Source organism: Anastrepha ludens, chromosome 5 (genome assembly GCF_028408465.1).
Source record: "Anastrepha ludens isolate Willacy chromosome 5, idAnaLude1.1, whole genome shotgun sequence".
NCBI classification, from domain to species: Eukaryota; Metazoa; Arthropoda; class Insecta; order Diptera; family Tephritidae; genus Anastrepha; species Anastrepha ludens.
The window spans coordinates 41,640-54,332 of record NC_071501.1 but is presented as its reverse complement, the minus strand read 5'-3'; the positions used below and the strand labels follow the sequence as shown (position 1 = coordinate 54,332).

General features: G+C 34.4%; 3 protein-coding genes across 3 annotated transcripts; 2 read left to right on the top strand and 1 right to left on the bottom strand.

Annotated features, from left to right (window-relative positions):
* The first annotated feature begins 1,893 nt into the window (after positions 1–1,893).
* Positions 1,894–2,409, top strand: LOC128863312 (omega-conotoxin-like protein 1). The gene is made up of 2 exons (XM_054102423.1): positions 1,894–2,051; positions 2,106–2,409. Exons 1-2 carry the CDS (start codon positions 1,974–1,976, stop codon positions 2,241–2,243), a joined length of 216 nt encoding a protein of 71 aa, XP_053958398.1. The 5' UTR covers positions 1,894–1,973; the 3' UTR covers positions 2,244–2,409.
* A 9-nt stretch (positions 2,410–2,418) lies between these two features.
* LOC128863330 (perlucin-like) lies at positions 2,419–4,024 on the bottom strand. The gene is made up of 4 exons (XM_054102449.1): positions 3,998–4,024; positions 3,182–3,298; positions 2,930–3,038; positions 2,419–2,859 (listed from the first exon to the last, which is right to left on the bottom strand). The coding sequence occupies exons 1-4, from the start codon at positions 4,022–4,024 to the stop codon at positions 2,576–2,578; spliced, it is 537 nt and encodes a 178-aa protein (XP_053958424.1). The 3' UTR covers positions 2,419–2,575.
* Positions 4,025–9,504: 5,480 nt separating this feature from the next.
* Positions 9,505–12,070, top strand: LOC128863311 (ladderlectin-like). Its single transcript, XM_054102422.1, has 4 exons — positions 9,505–9,682; positions 9,762–9,814; positions 10,945–11,053; positions 11,107–12,070. The coding sequence occupies exons 1-4, from the start codon at positions 9,622–9,624 to the stop codon at positions 11,364–11,366; spliced, it is 483 nt and encodes a 160-aa protein (XP_053958397.1). The 5' UTR covers positions 9,505–9,621; the 3' UTR covers positions 11,367–12,070.
* The last annotated feature ends 623 nt before the right edge of the window (positions 12,071–12,693 follow it).

Here is a 12,693-nt window from a genome sequence, read left to right as displayed (position 1 = left end):
AGATGATATTAAAAAAATGTAAATAAGTTTTTCTTATAATCATAACTAATAGTTTAGTCTACAAAATAAAAATAAAATTATTGAAATATGTAATTGTTTGTGTTCTCTATGCTTATATTTGTAAAGCCATCATATTTCAGTTTTCTTAGACCAAATTTTGCTTCGCAATTTTCGTATGTATTAAAGAAAATCGCTTAGCACTCAAACGGTTAAAAGTGTTTGATTGCATTAAATTTCTCTCTCCATTCTCTAATTACTACTTTTGTTTTTTCTTTTCTAAATCCTTCTTTTCTTTTGCTACTGCTTCTTTTCTTCTTATTATGATAGTTAAGTAAAATATAATATATTGGATTGATTTGTAAATGAACTGGAGTATTATTTAGATTAACAAACTTGTATGTTAAAAATATTCCAGTTGCTTATAATATTGTTGAAGAATATTAAAAGGCCTTAGTCTTACTATGTACTATTTATATAAACAAATAAATAAATAAATAAATAAAATTTGTGGGTGGAGGACCTGTTGACTTCTCTTCTTCTTAATTGGCGCGATAACCGCTTACGCGATTTTGGCCGAGCTTAACAAAGCGCGCCAGTCGTTTCTTTCTCGTGCTAATCGGCGCCAATTGGACACACCAAGTGAAGCCAAGTCCCACCTGATCTTTTCAACGCAGAGGAGGCCTTCCTCTTCCTCTGCTACCACCAGCTGGTACCGCATCGAATACTTTCAAAGCCGGAGCGTTTGTATCCATTCGGACGACATGACCCAGCCACGAAGCCGCTGGATCTTTATTCGCTGCGCTATGTCTATGTCGTCGTAAAGCTCATACAGCTCATCGTTCCATCGTCTGCGATATTCGCCGTTGCCAACGTGCAAAGGTCGAAAAATCTTATGCAGAATCTTTCTCTCGAACACTCCAAGCGTCGCTTCATCGGATGTTGTCATCGTCCAAGCTTCTGCGCCATATGTTAGGACGGGCATGATGAGAGTCTTGTAGAGTGTTAGTTTTGTTCGTCGAAAGAGGACTTTACTGCTCAGTTGCCTACTTAATCCAAAGTAGCACTTGTTGGCAAGAGAGATTCTAAGTTGGATTTCAAGGCTGACATTGTTATCGGTGTTAATGCTGGTTCCTAAATAAACGAAGTCTTTAACAACCTCGAAATTATAACTGTCTACAGTGACGTGGGTGCCGATACGCGAGTGCGCCGACTGTTTGTTTGAAGACAGGAGGTACTTCGTTGTGTCCTCGTTCACCACCAGACCCATTCGCTTTGCCTCTTTATCCAGTTTGGAGAAGGCAGAACTAGCAGCGCGGTTGTTAAGGCCGATGATATCAATTGTACGCTCTTATAAATTATTGTGCCTGAGCGATTAAGTTCTGCGGCTCGTACGATGCTCTCCAACATCAGGTTAAAGAAGTCACACGACAGCGAGTCACCCTGTCTGAAACCTCGTTTGGTATCAAACGGCTCGGAGAGGTCCTTCCCAATTCTGACAGCGCTGCTAGGACCTGTTGACGTCACTGCAAATTACCCACAGCTTTGCAATTTCATATAATATATTCGTAGACTCTTCTTTGACTTAGTTTGCGCCATATTTGGTAGGTCCAAATCCCTTCATTTTAGACATTATAAGGGCCATCACAAGAAAAGCCTATAATTATCATCGATTCTTATAAGGGTATAATAAAGCACTTCCTTGCTTACTGAAATATATTAATATAATAAAGGAAAAAATAAATAACACAAAAGGTTCGTATAACAAAACAAAAATGTGTGCGATAACAAATGCAATAAAAAATGGCTATTGTTGTTTGTCGCAACGTAATTTTTTCCCCGAACAACAAGTTTTCTCAGTGAATTATTTCGTTTATAAAAACCGGTCCCTGCTGGTATTAACGTTTAGTCGACTTAATACAGCCTCATAATAACATACGCTCTGGAGAAAAGTAGAACTAGAACAATAATTAAAAATGCATTTCGTAGATTACAAATACTTTATCTTAGTGTTCTTGTTTTGTTTGAGCATTATAAGTTCCGTTAATGCTGAAGTAAGTCATTACTAAATAAAATATAAAAATTGTTTTATTGTTTTTCTTTTATAGGAAAAGACTTCAGGAGTTTGTGGTCGTCATGGCGATCCTTGCGCAGTTAACTCAGATTGCTGTCAATCTAATAGTTGCCATCGCTTTGCAAAACGTTGCCAGGCCGATCAATCGTATTTAAAACGTAATGATATTTAAAATTTTTTGAGTTACATAAGTATCCTCAAATCAACTTTGGATGACTAATGTGCACGTCAAGCTGCTAAAACCAGATTCTGTACATAAATATATGTACATGCATATATGCATTCAATACACAAAATAAATCTGCTTTACTACTGCAAAGAAAGAGTAATAAATATAATGAAGCACATATTTTTATTAATACTAAAGATAGGTATATATATGTCTGTAAAAGGTGCATACAAAAGTGCAGCATTGCAGTGTTAACTAGATCGAAAATAACTTATCTGGTCTTTATATAAGTATTGCCAATTTATTCATTTAAGCGCTCCATATTTTGTAACAATTTAAATGTCCTTTACTATTCCCGCATTTACAAGATGTGAAACTTCGCAGATGAAGTGTCGGTGGTAACGACAGCGATTGTCATTCCATTTGCCTAATTCTTTGAAGCCTATTTCTACGCAGTGCTCGTCACCACGCCAATTGTCTGGCATACCAGGTAGCCAATTGGTGAACGTAAACTCTTCATTTTCAGCACCGTTCCAAACAAATTTTCCATCATGCTTTTGATCGGTGCCAGAGGTCCAGTAGATGAAATCATTACCCAATTCAGGCGAGTCAACTAAATCTTGTAAAACAAATGTTAGGAACTTAGGTGCTTAGTCCAATAAATATTTTAAATTAAGTTTCATACGTACTGTGTGCTTGGAGGAAATCATTCAATTGCTTGGATTTTTCCTCAGTCTGCAAACTAACTAATTTCATTTGCCGTTCTGTGCAAAAATCCCGCGCAGCCCACCAAGATAGCTGGGGAAGAAATATGAAATAATGTAGCAAAAGCGTTTACAAATAGTAAATATTATATTTTTAAATAATTAGATTAACTAGAAAATATTTTTAATTGCTTTTTATGTTTATTGGTTGGCGATAAGACTTTAAAATTTAAATACTTTAAAAGCGGATTCACTTTTCGTGCCCGGGCAGCTTTTGTTGGTAATTTTATACGCAATTTCTCCGCTCTCAGTTTGTTTGAGCGTAACGAAAAGGTGCTGAACAGTGTTGCCGTTCTAGTTATTTTTAACCAAAGTTAGTTACCTATTTTTCTTCGCATCTTGGTTATTGTATTTCTATAATGGGTGAAATTTCTAAAAATCCATTGTTCAAATTTGTTGACAATTTTTATGTTTCACACTTGGGCAACATTTTTGGCAGCAATGCAAATTTTTTAACCAATGATTGGCAGAAATGAATCACACTTACTATTGAATCTGAAAAAAATTAACAGCTGCAAATGGATAAATGCCGAACAAAAGTCGGATCTTCCAAATATTAAGATTAAATGGAAATAAATTGAAGATACAAACTATTCGAGACATAATGCTTTCAAGGGAACTGTTGAAAAGTGATTTATTGAGTGAAATATGGGCCACTGGAGAATGTTTTAATTTTGAACCAATAATTCTTTTATTTCACTTTAGTACATGTACATGTACATAAATATACATATGTTGAAATGAATTAATATTTTTTGTTCAAAATACTTGTGTACCTATATGTATAAGTACATATAAGTCAAGGCGAAATAATAAAGGTGAAGTACGAGGCTCGTAATAAGGCAGTTTTTTCTGTGTATTACCCGCCCTTCTGCTGCATTAATTTTACAATACTGTGTTTATTCGCTGAATGTTTCATATGTTGCTTTTTTGGAGGCATGTACACATATTTAGGATGCAATTTTATTATATGCAATGATATCTTTTTCTTACCCAGCATTCTAGAGTATGCAAATTCATTTTAATTTTTTAAATTTTTTTTTAGCTATTCAAATCTTTAATGACGAGATAACGATGACTATTTTTCAAGCGCTGGGTGCATTTCCGCATAAAGTCTTAAAAAGCTATTGTATATACATATATAATCGACTAATCTTTATAATGGATCCTTCCAACTCAGAACGGTCTTCACGCGCAAAAGTTCTCGTTAAATTCTCAATTGTTTATATAAACATAATGGATTTTGAATTTCTGTAACGAAGTTTCTACAAATTATTTTTTATAACATTTGCTGTTAAATCTTAAAGCCCTTTTGATGTTGTTAATGTCTGCGGTTCAATACTAAATGCAAGCGTAATCTACAAAACTGGCTAGCTTATATCTAGTTTAAATAAAAAATAATTACATACGTATATTTAAAATTAGGGAATTTAGTATATGACTTCATTGCTTTCCATAGAGATAAATGTCCCCAAAGTAATTTTTAGTCATATATACTATGTATATATAATTGACGTTGACCACCCTTTTTGGATGTTTGTCGGGCTCCTCTTCTTATTTGTGGGAAGCGTCTTAATGTTTACACAAATGGCGAAACCTACAGTTTTACGCCGCCTCAGTTTCAATGCTGGATGGCTTTAGAAGAAAATAAAATGTGCCGAACTGAATTAACTCTTTTGAACAGAAAATTCATGAGACTGAATGAAAGGTTGTCCGGACAAGAACGGTAGATCCGCCTTAAATATCTAACATAAACTTTATATAAACGTATATCTGTATCTTTAACTTTTAAGGTTTTCTAATTTATGATAAAATTTTAAAATTCATGCACGCTAATGTTTCGCCTGAAATTTATAAAAACGGAACACGTAGTACGCAGCGAAAGTTGCCCCTCTTCGTCCTAAAATAACCGAATCAAGACTGGTACCCACGAAAACTTAAATTTGAAAAGAACTTTTGGTTTTTTTTTTGTATGAGTATAATTGCGAAATGGAACTGAAACTACTTTTATACATATGTAAAATAATGTATTTGTGTCTTCTTGGTTTTCCTGAGAAGCCGCTGTAAATTTATGTCGTGTAAGTATCGAGATATTAAAAAATTAAAGCAAGAGATATATGTACATATGTATGTATAAGTTTTCATTTCCTTAATTGCTTGTTTACTTACCTTTTCATCGTTCCATATTAGATATATATTACCACCGATCTCGACCGTGAGCGTCTCGATTTTTCTATTGTTAGCTTAAAAGTATGTATAGGTTCATTTAATATCATTTGGGCATTTGATGAAAAATGTAAATTTAAAAAACACAATTCAAAATTAGCGAAATTTAATTGATCGAAATTGCCTCTTTTGTTTGTTAAGAATAATTATTTTCTAAAATTTATTTTCAAATATAGTAAGTTAACAATAAGCAGTTTTAAAACATTGAGGTTCGGCCATAATAATGTTTCTTAAATTCTGTGTACGTCTTCTGTTCAATTAAATTGTGCTCAATGATGTTAATGATTAGTAATTTTATTGGAGCCATTTCTCTACATGATTCATCTCCTTTTGCAACCAAACTCCCAATGCTGCTGACACATATTAAGGTAAATATTTTCACTAATTGTTTTAACATTATTCACTTCAACAGCTACATATATAAGAACGAAAGTTGTTCACAGCATAAGCAAAATGTTGGTACTGTTTTACTAAACCAAATAAAGACGGTTTATGTATGTTAAACTTTACCAAATTTGCGAATGAGAAGAGCAACCCAAATACCAATAATTGTCATTATTGCTGTTTTAAGTTCTCTCATAGAAACTGGTTTCGGTTAAAGACTGGATTAATTATACATTTTTACAGTGAAACCCATAGATCTAGTGCAATAGCTTTTGTTAAGTAATAGTTTTTTAATTGATTTTAATTTTAGTTGAATCGGGTAGACGCCAGGTAACGGGGAATGGGAAATTTCCGAGTTTTGTCCATTTGAAGGAGAACATCAAGACGTACAACGCAAAGTGGACTAGAAGTTTGACCTAACACCTATTTAAATATATAGAGTATTTCCCGGATATAAGCACGAAATTCGAAGCATGTAAGCATATTCAAATCCTCGTTTATAAACGTTATTGAACGAAACGAACGGCTACTTCTTTTAATTTAACTAATTTCCATTTACATCAAGAACAAATTCAGATTTTATTTATTTAAAATAACCATACGTCTGTGCACCAAATTCCAATCAGATAGATCAATAACTCTTACTTAATAACTGAATTTAGGTGTATTCATTAAGTTCTACGAGTTCATATTTATATACGCTATAGGCCTTTTCTTTTCTCCAAGCGTTAGCAAATGGCGAATAGATGAAGCAACTGGTATAAATGAACATATATTGGCAACGCGGAAATAGACCTGCTTCAAATTACATGTGTTTGTGTTTGTAAGGCAGTGCGTTATACCAGTCTAATGGGCTATAATCATACTCGCTAGCGGCGAATCTTACTCGATAACTTTGTGTTGCTTTCAAATGCAAATTTTGCGTTAAACTAATCGAACAAAGAGATAGTGAGCGGGGAAATAGTGCATAGAAGAGGCCTTATACTCGTATATGAACTCATTACTTAATAGTTTTAGTTTAGTGTACCGTGGTTGAAATAGTGCTGCTCAATATTATCGATCTCAAGGCCATCGACCGTTTTGTGGCTACATGTAACCGGGGTGCCTATAAGTGAGAAACACTGTACATGTATTAATATATAATATATTATAATGCGTTTTACATATACATATATCAGTATGTGGATTTTCGAAGAAAAAAAAAACGTATTTCACGTTGGTAGATTATATCTATGAACTCTAAATTTTGTAATATAATTAAAATTTTATCAAGAAGGGTTCTTAGTCTGCAACTTTAATTGAATAATGATTTAACTATTACAATGAAACACAGAACTATGCATGAACTAGAAAGTGTTTAAGTCTTACTTTGCCAAAAATCGTGTTAGAGATAAGCTAAGTGTTTGAACCCGGATTAAATAAAACAAGTCAATATTAATTTTTGAAGTTTTATCTTTTTGATATAAGTAATTTTTCCCTAGGATATGAATTTTATGGCTGCCGTTCACGAATTTTTACCCTTTAGCAACAGTTGAATAAATTCTCCCATTTGTTCGAAAGCCGATTTGCAAACGATTCAAGTTGAGCTTTATTTGTCGCGAAGCAAAGCACTCGGCGAGGACGCTGACAGACTGTTGTTACATTTCCATTTGATATATCCTGTCCATCCAGGTGTACTTTATTTAAGTCTGGAACAGCAAGTTTAGCTGGAAGGCGCTCATACACGTTTTAAGTGTTGCAACCCAATTACTTTTCCCTTTGAACAACAGTTTGTTGAATTGTTCTGGTTGGCTGTATAGGCAATGTCGCCAATTTCATTGGGAGTGTTCGAGAGAAAGATTCTGCGTAAGATTTTTGGACCTTTGCACGGTGGCAACGGCGAATATCGCAGACGATGGAACGATGAGCTGTATGTGCTTTACGACGACATAGACATAGCGCAGCGAATAAAGATCCAGCGGCTTCGTGGCTGGGTCATGTCGTCCGAATGGATACAAACGCTCGAGCTTTGAAAGTATTCGACGCGGTACCAGCTGGTGGTAGCAGAGAAAGAGGAAGGCCTCCTCTGCATTGGAAAGATCAGGTGGGACTTGGCTTCACTTGGTGTGTCCAATTGGCGCCGATTAGCACGAGAAAGAAACGACTGGCGCGCTTTGTTAAGCTCGGCCAAAATCGCGTAAGCGGTTATCGCGCCAATTAAGAAGAAGAAGAATTTAATGGTAAGTGGGCGCAAGTTGACTATAATTTCTACTTCCATTTAGGCTACTCGAAAGAGTTCATTGTTCGTATGAGACCGTAGGCTCCACTCATGTCAGGAGACCGCGATAGTAAGCAACGTGGTTTAGTTGCTGGTGACGTAAATTCTTTAGTCAACTTATCCTTGTCGATTTTGGTTAAAGGAATTTGTAATTTTCTTTCCTTGCCTTTAAAATTTATCGTTTCATCATTATCGTTCCATATTTCTAAGGGGCTACCCCTGGAAAATTTCGACCCAAGACCTTTGACTTCCACCCACGTCTTAACAGAGCTTACTGCTTTTAAGGAAAATTTGTCGTTGCCTTGTTTGGATAATCGGTTATGAATAAATTTCTATAAAGGAAAATGTTGACACAGTGTTAGCGCCTAAGTGCAAACTGTCATATTGTTAATATTATATTAACCGCCTCGATTATGTTGTATGAGTAAGTATGAGTATTATTGGCTGCCGAGCGTTCGTTATGTAACAAAGAATGATGGTGGAGCGTTAGGTTTTCCAAACGACAGTGGCACAATTTATGGCGGTGTATCATTATCGTACATTTGTGGTTTTGGTATATTTTCTTAAAAGAGGTGCAATAGACAAAGCCCATACAGGACACGACGACACAGATAGGTTCTTGTCTTAAATGAAAGAGCCAATCACAGAAAATCTGAAAGGTAAAGACAGTAGTAATCCAGGCAGCTTCGTCATAAGTCTTTGCACCGATTATAGCCCTGATGCTTCCATATATGTATTTTGCACGAAGTCTACGAAGATTTCCAGCTGGCTTCCCGATGGTATTTGCAGCTCGCAGATTTGTTGCTGTAGCACTCTAACCTCATTGTAGAGTAGAAATAATTTGAGGTACACAAGAAGAAACTAAAAACCTTCCCTACCGGAGTCTAATGAGATTGCATAAAAGAGTGGCCATTCTATTGGATTGCCGTCGTATTTCGGCAGTTCTTGTAGAGACTATTACGAGAATCGAATCGGCCGCTATTCAGACGACGATGATGAGCGACGCCATATGCACAGCTAGTTATGGGAGCTGGTGGAGATCAAGAGGTTGGCACAAAAAAGGTTTAATGAGGAAACCATCACCCCTATCTGTTATTTCAGCGACTTGACTTGATGGTGCCGAACCCGACTGGTTTCCTAGATAGTTGGCTTGACAAATTGGTATGTGAGTCTGCCAGATTGGCAGCTATATTTGCTTCAGAATAAATAAATACTCAATAACTAATACTCATGAAATAATAGATGTATCGCAGCCAGCCGAGCTCATTTAAGTAGTTAAACACCTCTGCATTTTCAATATACACACATTAGAAGTTTGCTAAAATAATTTCCTAACAACTCGTACAAATCATACATTGAATGCCAATATTAAAGTAAATTTATAAAAAACCGTTGAGCTTTATTTTATTGAAATGCAACAACCATTTAATCTTAAGTTATGCTAGTTAAAACCTCTTCTGGCATTGTTACCCAAAATGAATGAATGTATTTCAAATCATATACTACAAACTTATTTTATTATCAGTGTATAAAAACTTTTACTTTTTATACTTTATAAGCTTATCAGTATATAAGTATACTTAAGAGTGTACATATGCCCATATGTTCAGATCACATGTAAATTATAACAATTGAATTTTTCTTTGTTGGCCTCACAGTTTCAATTCATACTCATAACAACTTAGTTACTACAATTCAGCCGCTCGAAGTTTCTTGATCTCTTAATTAACTCTTTAAATTTTGGGGAGAAATGTTAAAAACTCTTCTGCCATTATTTTTGTTACTTGCACACATTGCAGCACAAGATCAAGGTAGATTTAATTGAAAACTACAATTAATGTTCTATTTGTGAGGCTAGTAAAAAATTTACATACTTGTTACTTGTTTCAGACACTTCGGTTGTTTTGGGCTTGAGTCGGCTTTTAATCGTGGATAAAGTGAAGGTACTCGTATTATTTTTAAGTTGTATGCATATATATATTGTATGCATATAACAATAATAATCACAATTAATAATTTCACTTAAAGAAACCAAAGCACTGGCTATTACATATAATCTTCGGCTATTGGTATAAAAGGGGCAGCGTGACGTATAGTATTATCTTACATCTAAAAACATAATCAGATATCCTAATTATATTACCTACTGTTGTCTGTTGTAGGAGTTCCGATGGGTTGATACTTGAGAAAAACAATTTTCTGATATTTTGTAGTGCAGGGCAAGTATTCATAAGGTGAAACATAGTAAGTTCTTTGAAGCCAGAAAAAGGGCAGGAAGATTTCGGTGATTCCTGAGCAAGTGAGCAAATATCATGAGTGAGTGACCAATTCTCAGTCGAGTAAAGATTTGTATTTGGTGGCACGATGAAGATGGAGGATAAATATTTACCATTCCGGAACGGTTAACATTTTAGTAAGGATACATACATAGCTGATACACATTCCAGATTTGTATTTGGTGGCACGATGAAGATGGAGGATAAATATTTACCATTCCGGAACGGTTAACATTTTAGTAAGGATACATACATAGCTGATACACATTCCATTTAAGTACCCAGAATCCACATAATTTTGATTGCACTACATATATGTGTGCATTGAAATTATATTGCGAATTTTCACGGTCATGGGGTTTGTGAATTTCACGGTCATGTGGTCGTTTGTGGAGTTTAAGATAGCTCCGATTGAGGATTTACTATCGGTAAAAATTAAGTATTTGTTAGATTTAAAGATTAGAGATTGAAAAGTATCTCGGAAAAATCCGGTACATATAGTAACACCTTTCACGTTTGTGTCTGCAAACGATGTGCAAGTTTCGGTTTTTGATCCAGCGGTTTTTGATCCAGCCAATCATTCTTTGTATTGGGGGAATGCTTTAAATTTTTGGATAAATTGTCTAAAATCATTGAATTTAGAATTACCTACTGCGGTATTAAGTTTTTCGGCTTATTTTAGGATGATGGAGATAGTTGCTTCCCGGCTGATGTCTTTGATTTTTGTGTACACGAGTTAATGTATTTAAAAATATATGTATTAAATTATACAATTTACGTACTTTTTAATGTTACAGTTAGCATGGCCGGGGGCTGTTCAATATTGCGCAAACATGAATATGACACTCTTCAGTCCGAATACAGCCGCACGTAATGAAAAAATAAGCCAGTTCTTCACAGAAATTGGTAAGTTTGTAATTTATGTTTTCAAAACATAAACCTCAAGTTATTTCTTTTAGGCTACGTTGACAAACCAAGTATCGGTAACGACTTCATCTATTGGACTTCTGGAAAATTCGACCAAACCCGTAGAAAATTCATTTGGCATAGTATTGGTGAAGAGTTCAGTTATACCAATTGGTTGGCTGGCATGCCAGATAATTGGCGCGGTGATGAGTTTTGCGTTGAAATGGGTTTTCGTGAAGTGGGTAAATGGAATGATACTCGCTGCAAACATTTTAGACATTTCATTTGTGAGCATTTGATTGAAACGCTATAAAAATAAGATTGTATAAATTGGTTATAAAGTGTAAAAGTTTATTATTTAAATATGCTGTTAATTATTTGTATCGCTAAATAGTGCAATCTCACCGAAACAAAGATAAATTCGAATGCCGAAAGGAAATTTGTAATACTGTTTTTTATGTATATCCTTATTAATGATTGATTTTTAATGATGAGTTTTAATGTAAAAGTATTAGTAGGGTAAACACCATAAATCACGTCGTGACCCTCCGGCAAGCTCTTGCCCACATTTGCCGTTTTGGTTTCACTCTTGGAACTTTGAAAAATGGCCCCTTATTCGATCGTAACACAGATTTTCTCATTTTTCTATTTTCAAAATTAATTATTTAACTTTCAAAATTGTCACAAGTTACACTCGCAAATATGTAAATATTTTGATGCAAGCCAAATATGCCAAAATTATAATAATAATCACGGATTCTAAAATGTCAGCCATACTAGTAAGACCACCTTTTTAAATTCACTTTGAGCAAGATGTAAATGGAAAATGAAATTTGTACCCTAAATGAATAAAACAGTTTATCTATTACAACTAACATCACAACATGGGAAACATCACAATGTTAAAATTTACTTACGATATAAATATTAAGACTAAGAGATGTTTTACAGAATATGTACATTAAATATAGGTATATAAATTAAAGAAATTTGTTATGCGAATAATTTAATTATTACATCAAACAAGAACAGATCTTGAAAATAAGAAAAATTATCTCTTTCTTTTAATGCAAATGTAATATTTATTTAAAATTTATTCGATGCATATCTAACAACACATCATATGTTTTAACACGTTGGCTGCCAAAGCCTTTTTAGAATTTTGATCGTTCAGTAGCAGTGTCACCTGAGGCCAACAACTTATTTATGTTCTTTTTGTTTCTTAGTGCCTAAAAATAAGTTTTGACTACTCGCGACTTTATTTTGGTCGCTAATTTTGCAGTTATAATGTTTTTTTTGTGTCGCACATTTTCGTGCGACATGGCCTGGGAGATCATAAAGCATGTTGTGGGGCCACGTCGCACGAAAATGTGAGACATTAATTTTTTGTAGTTTTTGAGTTGTATTTGATATTTTTGGTTTATTTTACTTAGTTTTCCAATTTCGCGTCCACGAAAATGGGCAACAGTAATTTATTGTAGTGCTTGCTTTGTGTTTGATATTTTTGCTTCATTTTATGCAATTTTTCAACTTCAGAATAATTTATAGAATGACGCGAAGAAATGTAAAAGATAAAGAGATTGCAGATATATTGCAAGATGTGATAACTTCGGACAGCGATGACGACGATGGAGATTTTT

Bases quoted from the DNA above. Each gene is read 5' to 3' on its own strand.
- LOC128863312 (XM_054102423.1), top strand. From the start codon at position 1,974: ATGCATTTCGTAGATTACAAATACTTTATCTTAGTGTTCTTGTTTTGT. The intron at 2,052-2,105 runs GTAAGTCATTAC...TTTCTTTTATAG, and splicing joins TAAGTTCCGTTAATGCTGAA to GAAAAGACTTCAGGAGTTTG.
- LOC128863330 (XM_054102449.1), bottom strand. From the start codon at position 4,024: ATGAATTTGCATACTCTAGAATGCTGG. The intron at 3,299-3,997 runs GTAAGAAAAAGA...AAAAATAACTAG, and splicing joins TGCATACTCTAGAATGCTGG to AACGGCAACACTGTTCAGCA. The intron at 2,860-2,929 runs GTACGTATGAAA...TTGTTTTACAAG, and splicing joins TGATTTCCTCCAAGCACACA to ATTTAGTTGACTCGCCTGAA.
- LOC128863311 (XM_054102422.1), top strand. From the start codon at position 9,622: ATGTTAAAAACTCTTCTGCCATTATTTTTGTTACTTGCACACATTGCA. The intron at 9,683-9,761 runs GTAGATTTAATT...TACTTGTTTCAG, and splicing joins CATTGCAGCACAAGATCAAG to ACACTTCGGTTGTTTTGGGC. The intron at 9,815-10,944 runs GTACTCGTATTA...TTAATGTTACAG, and splicing joins TAATCGTGGATAAAGTGAAG to TTAGCATGGCCGGGGGCTGT.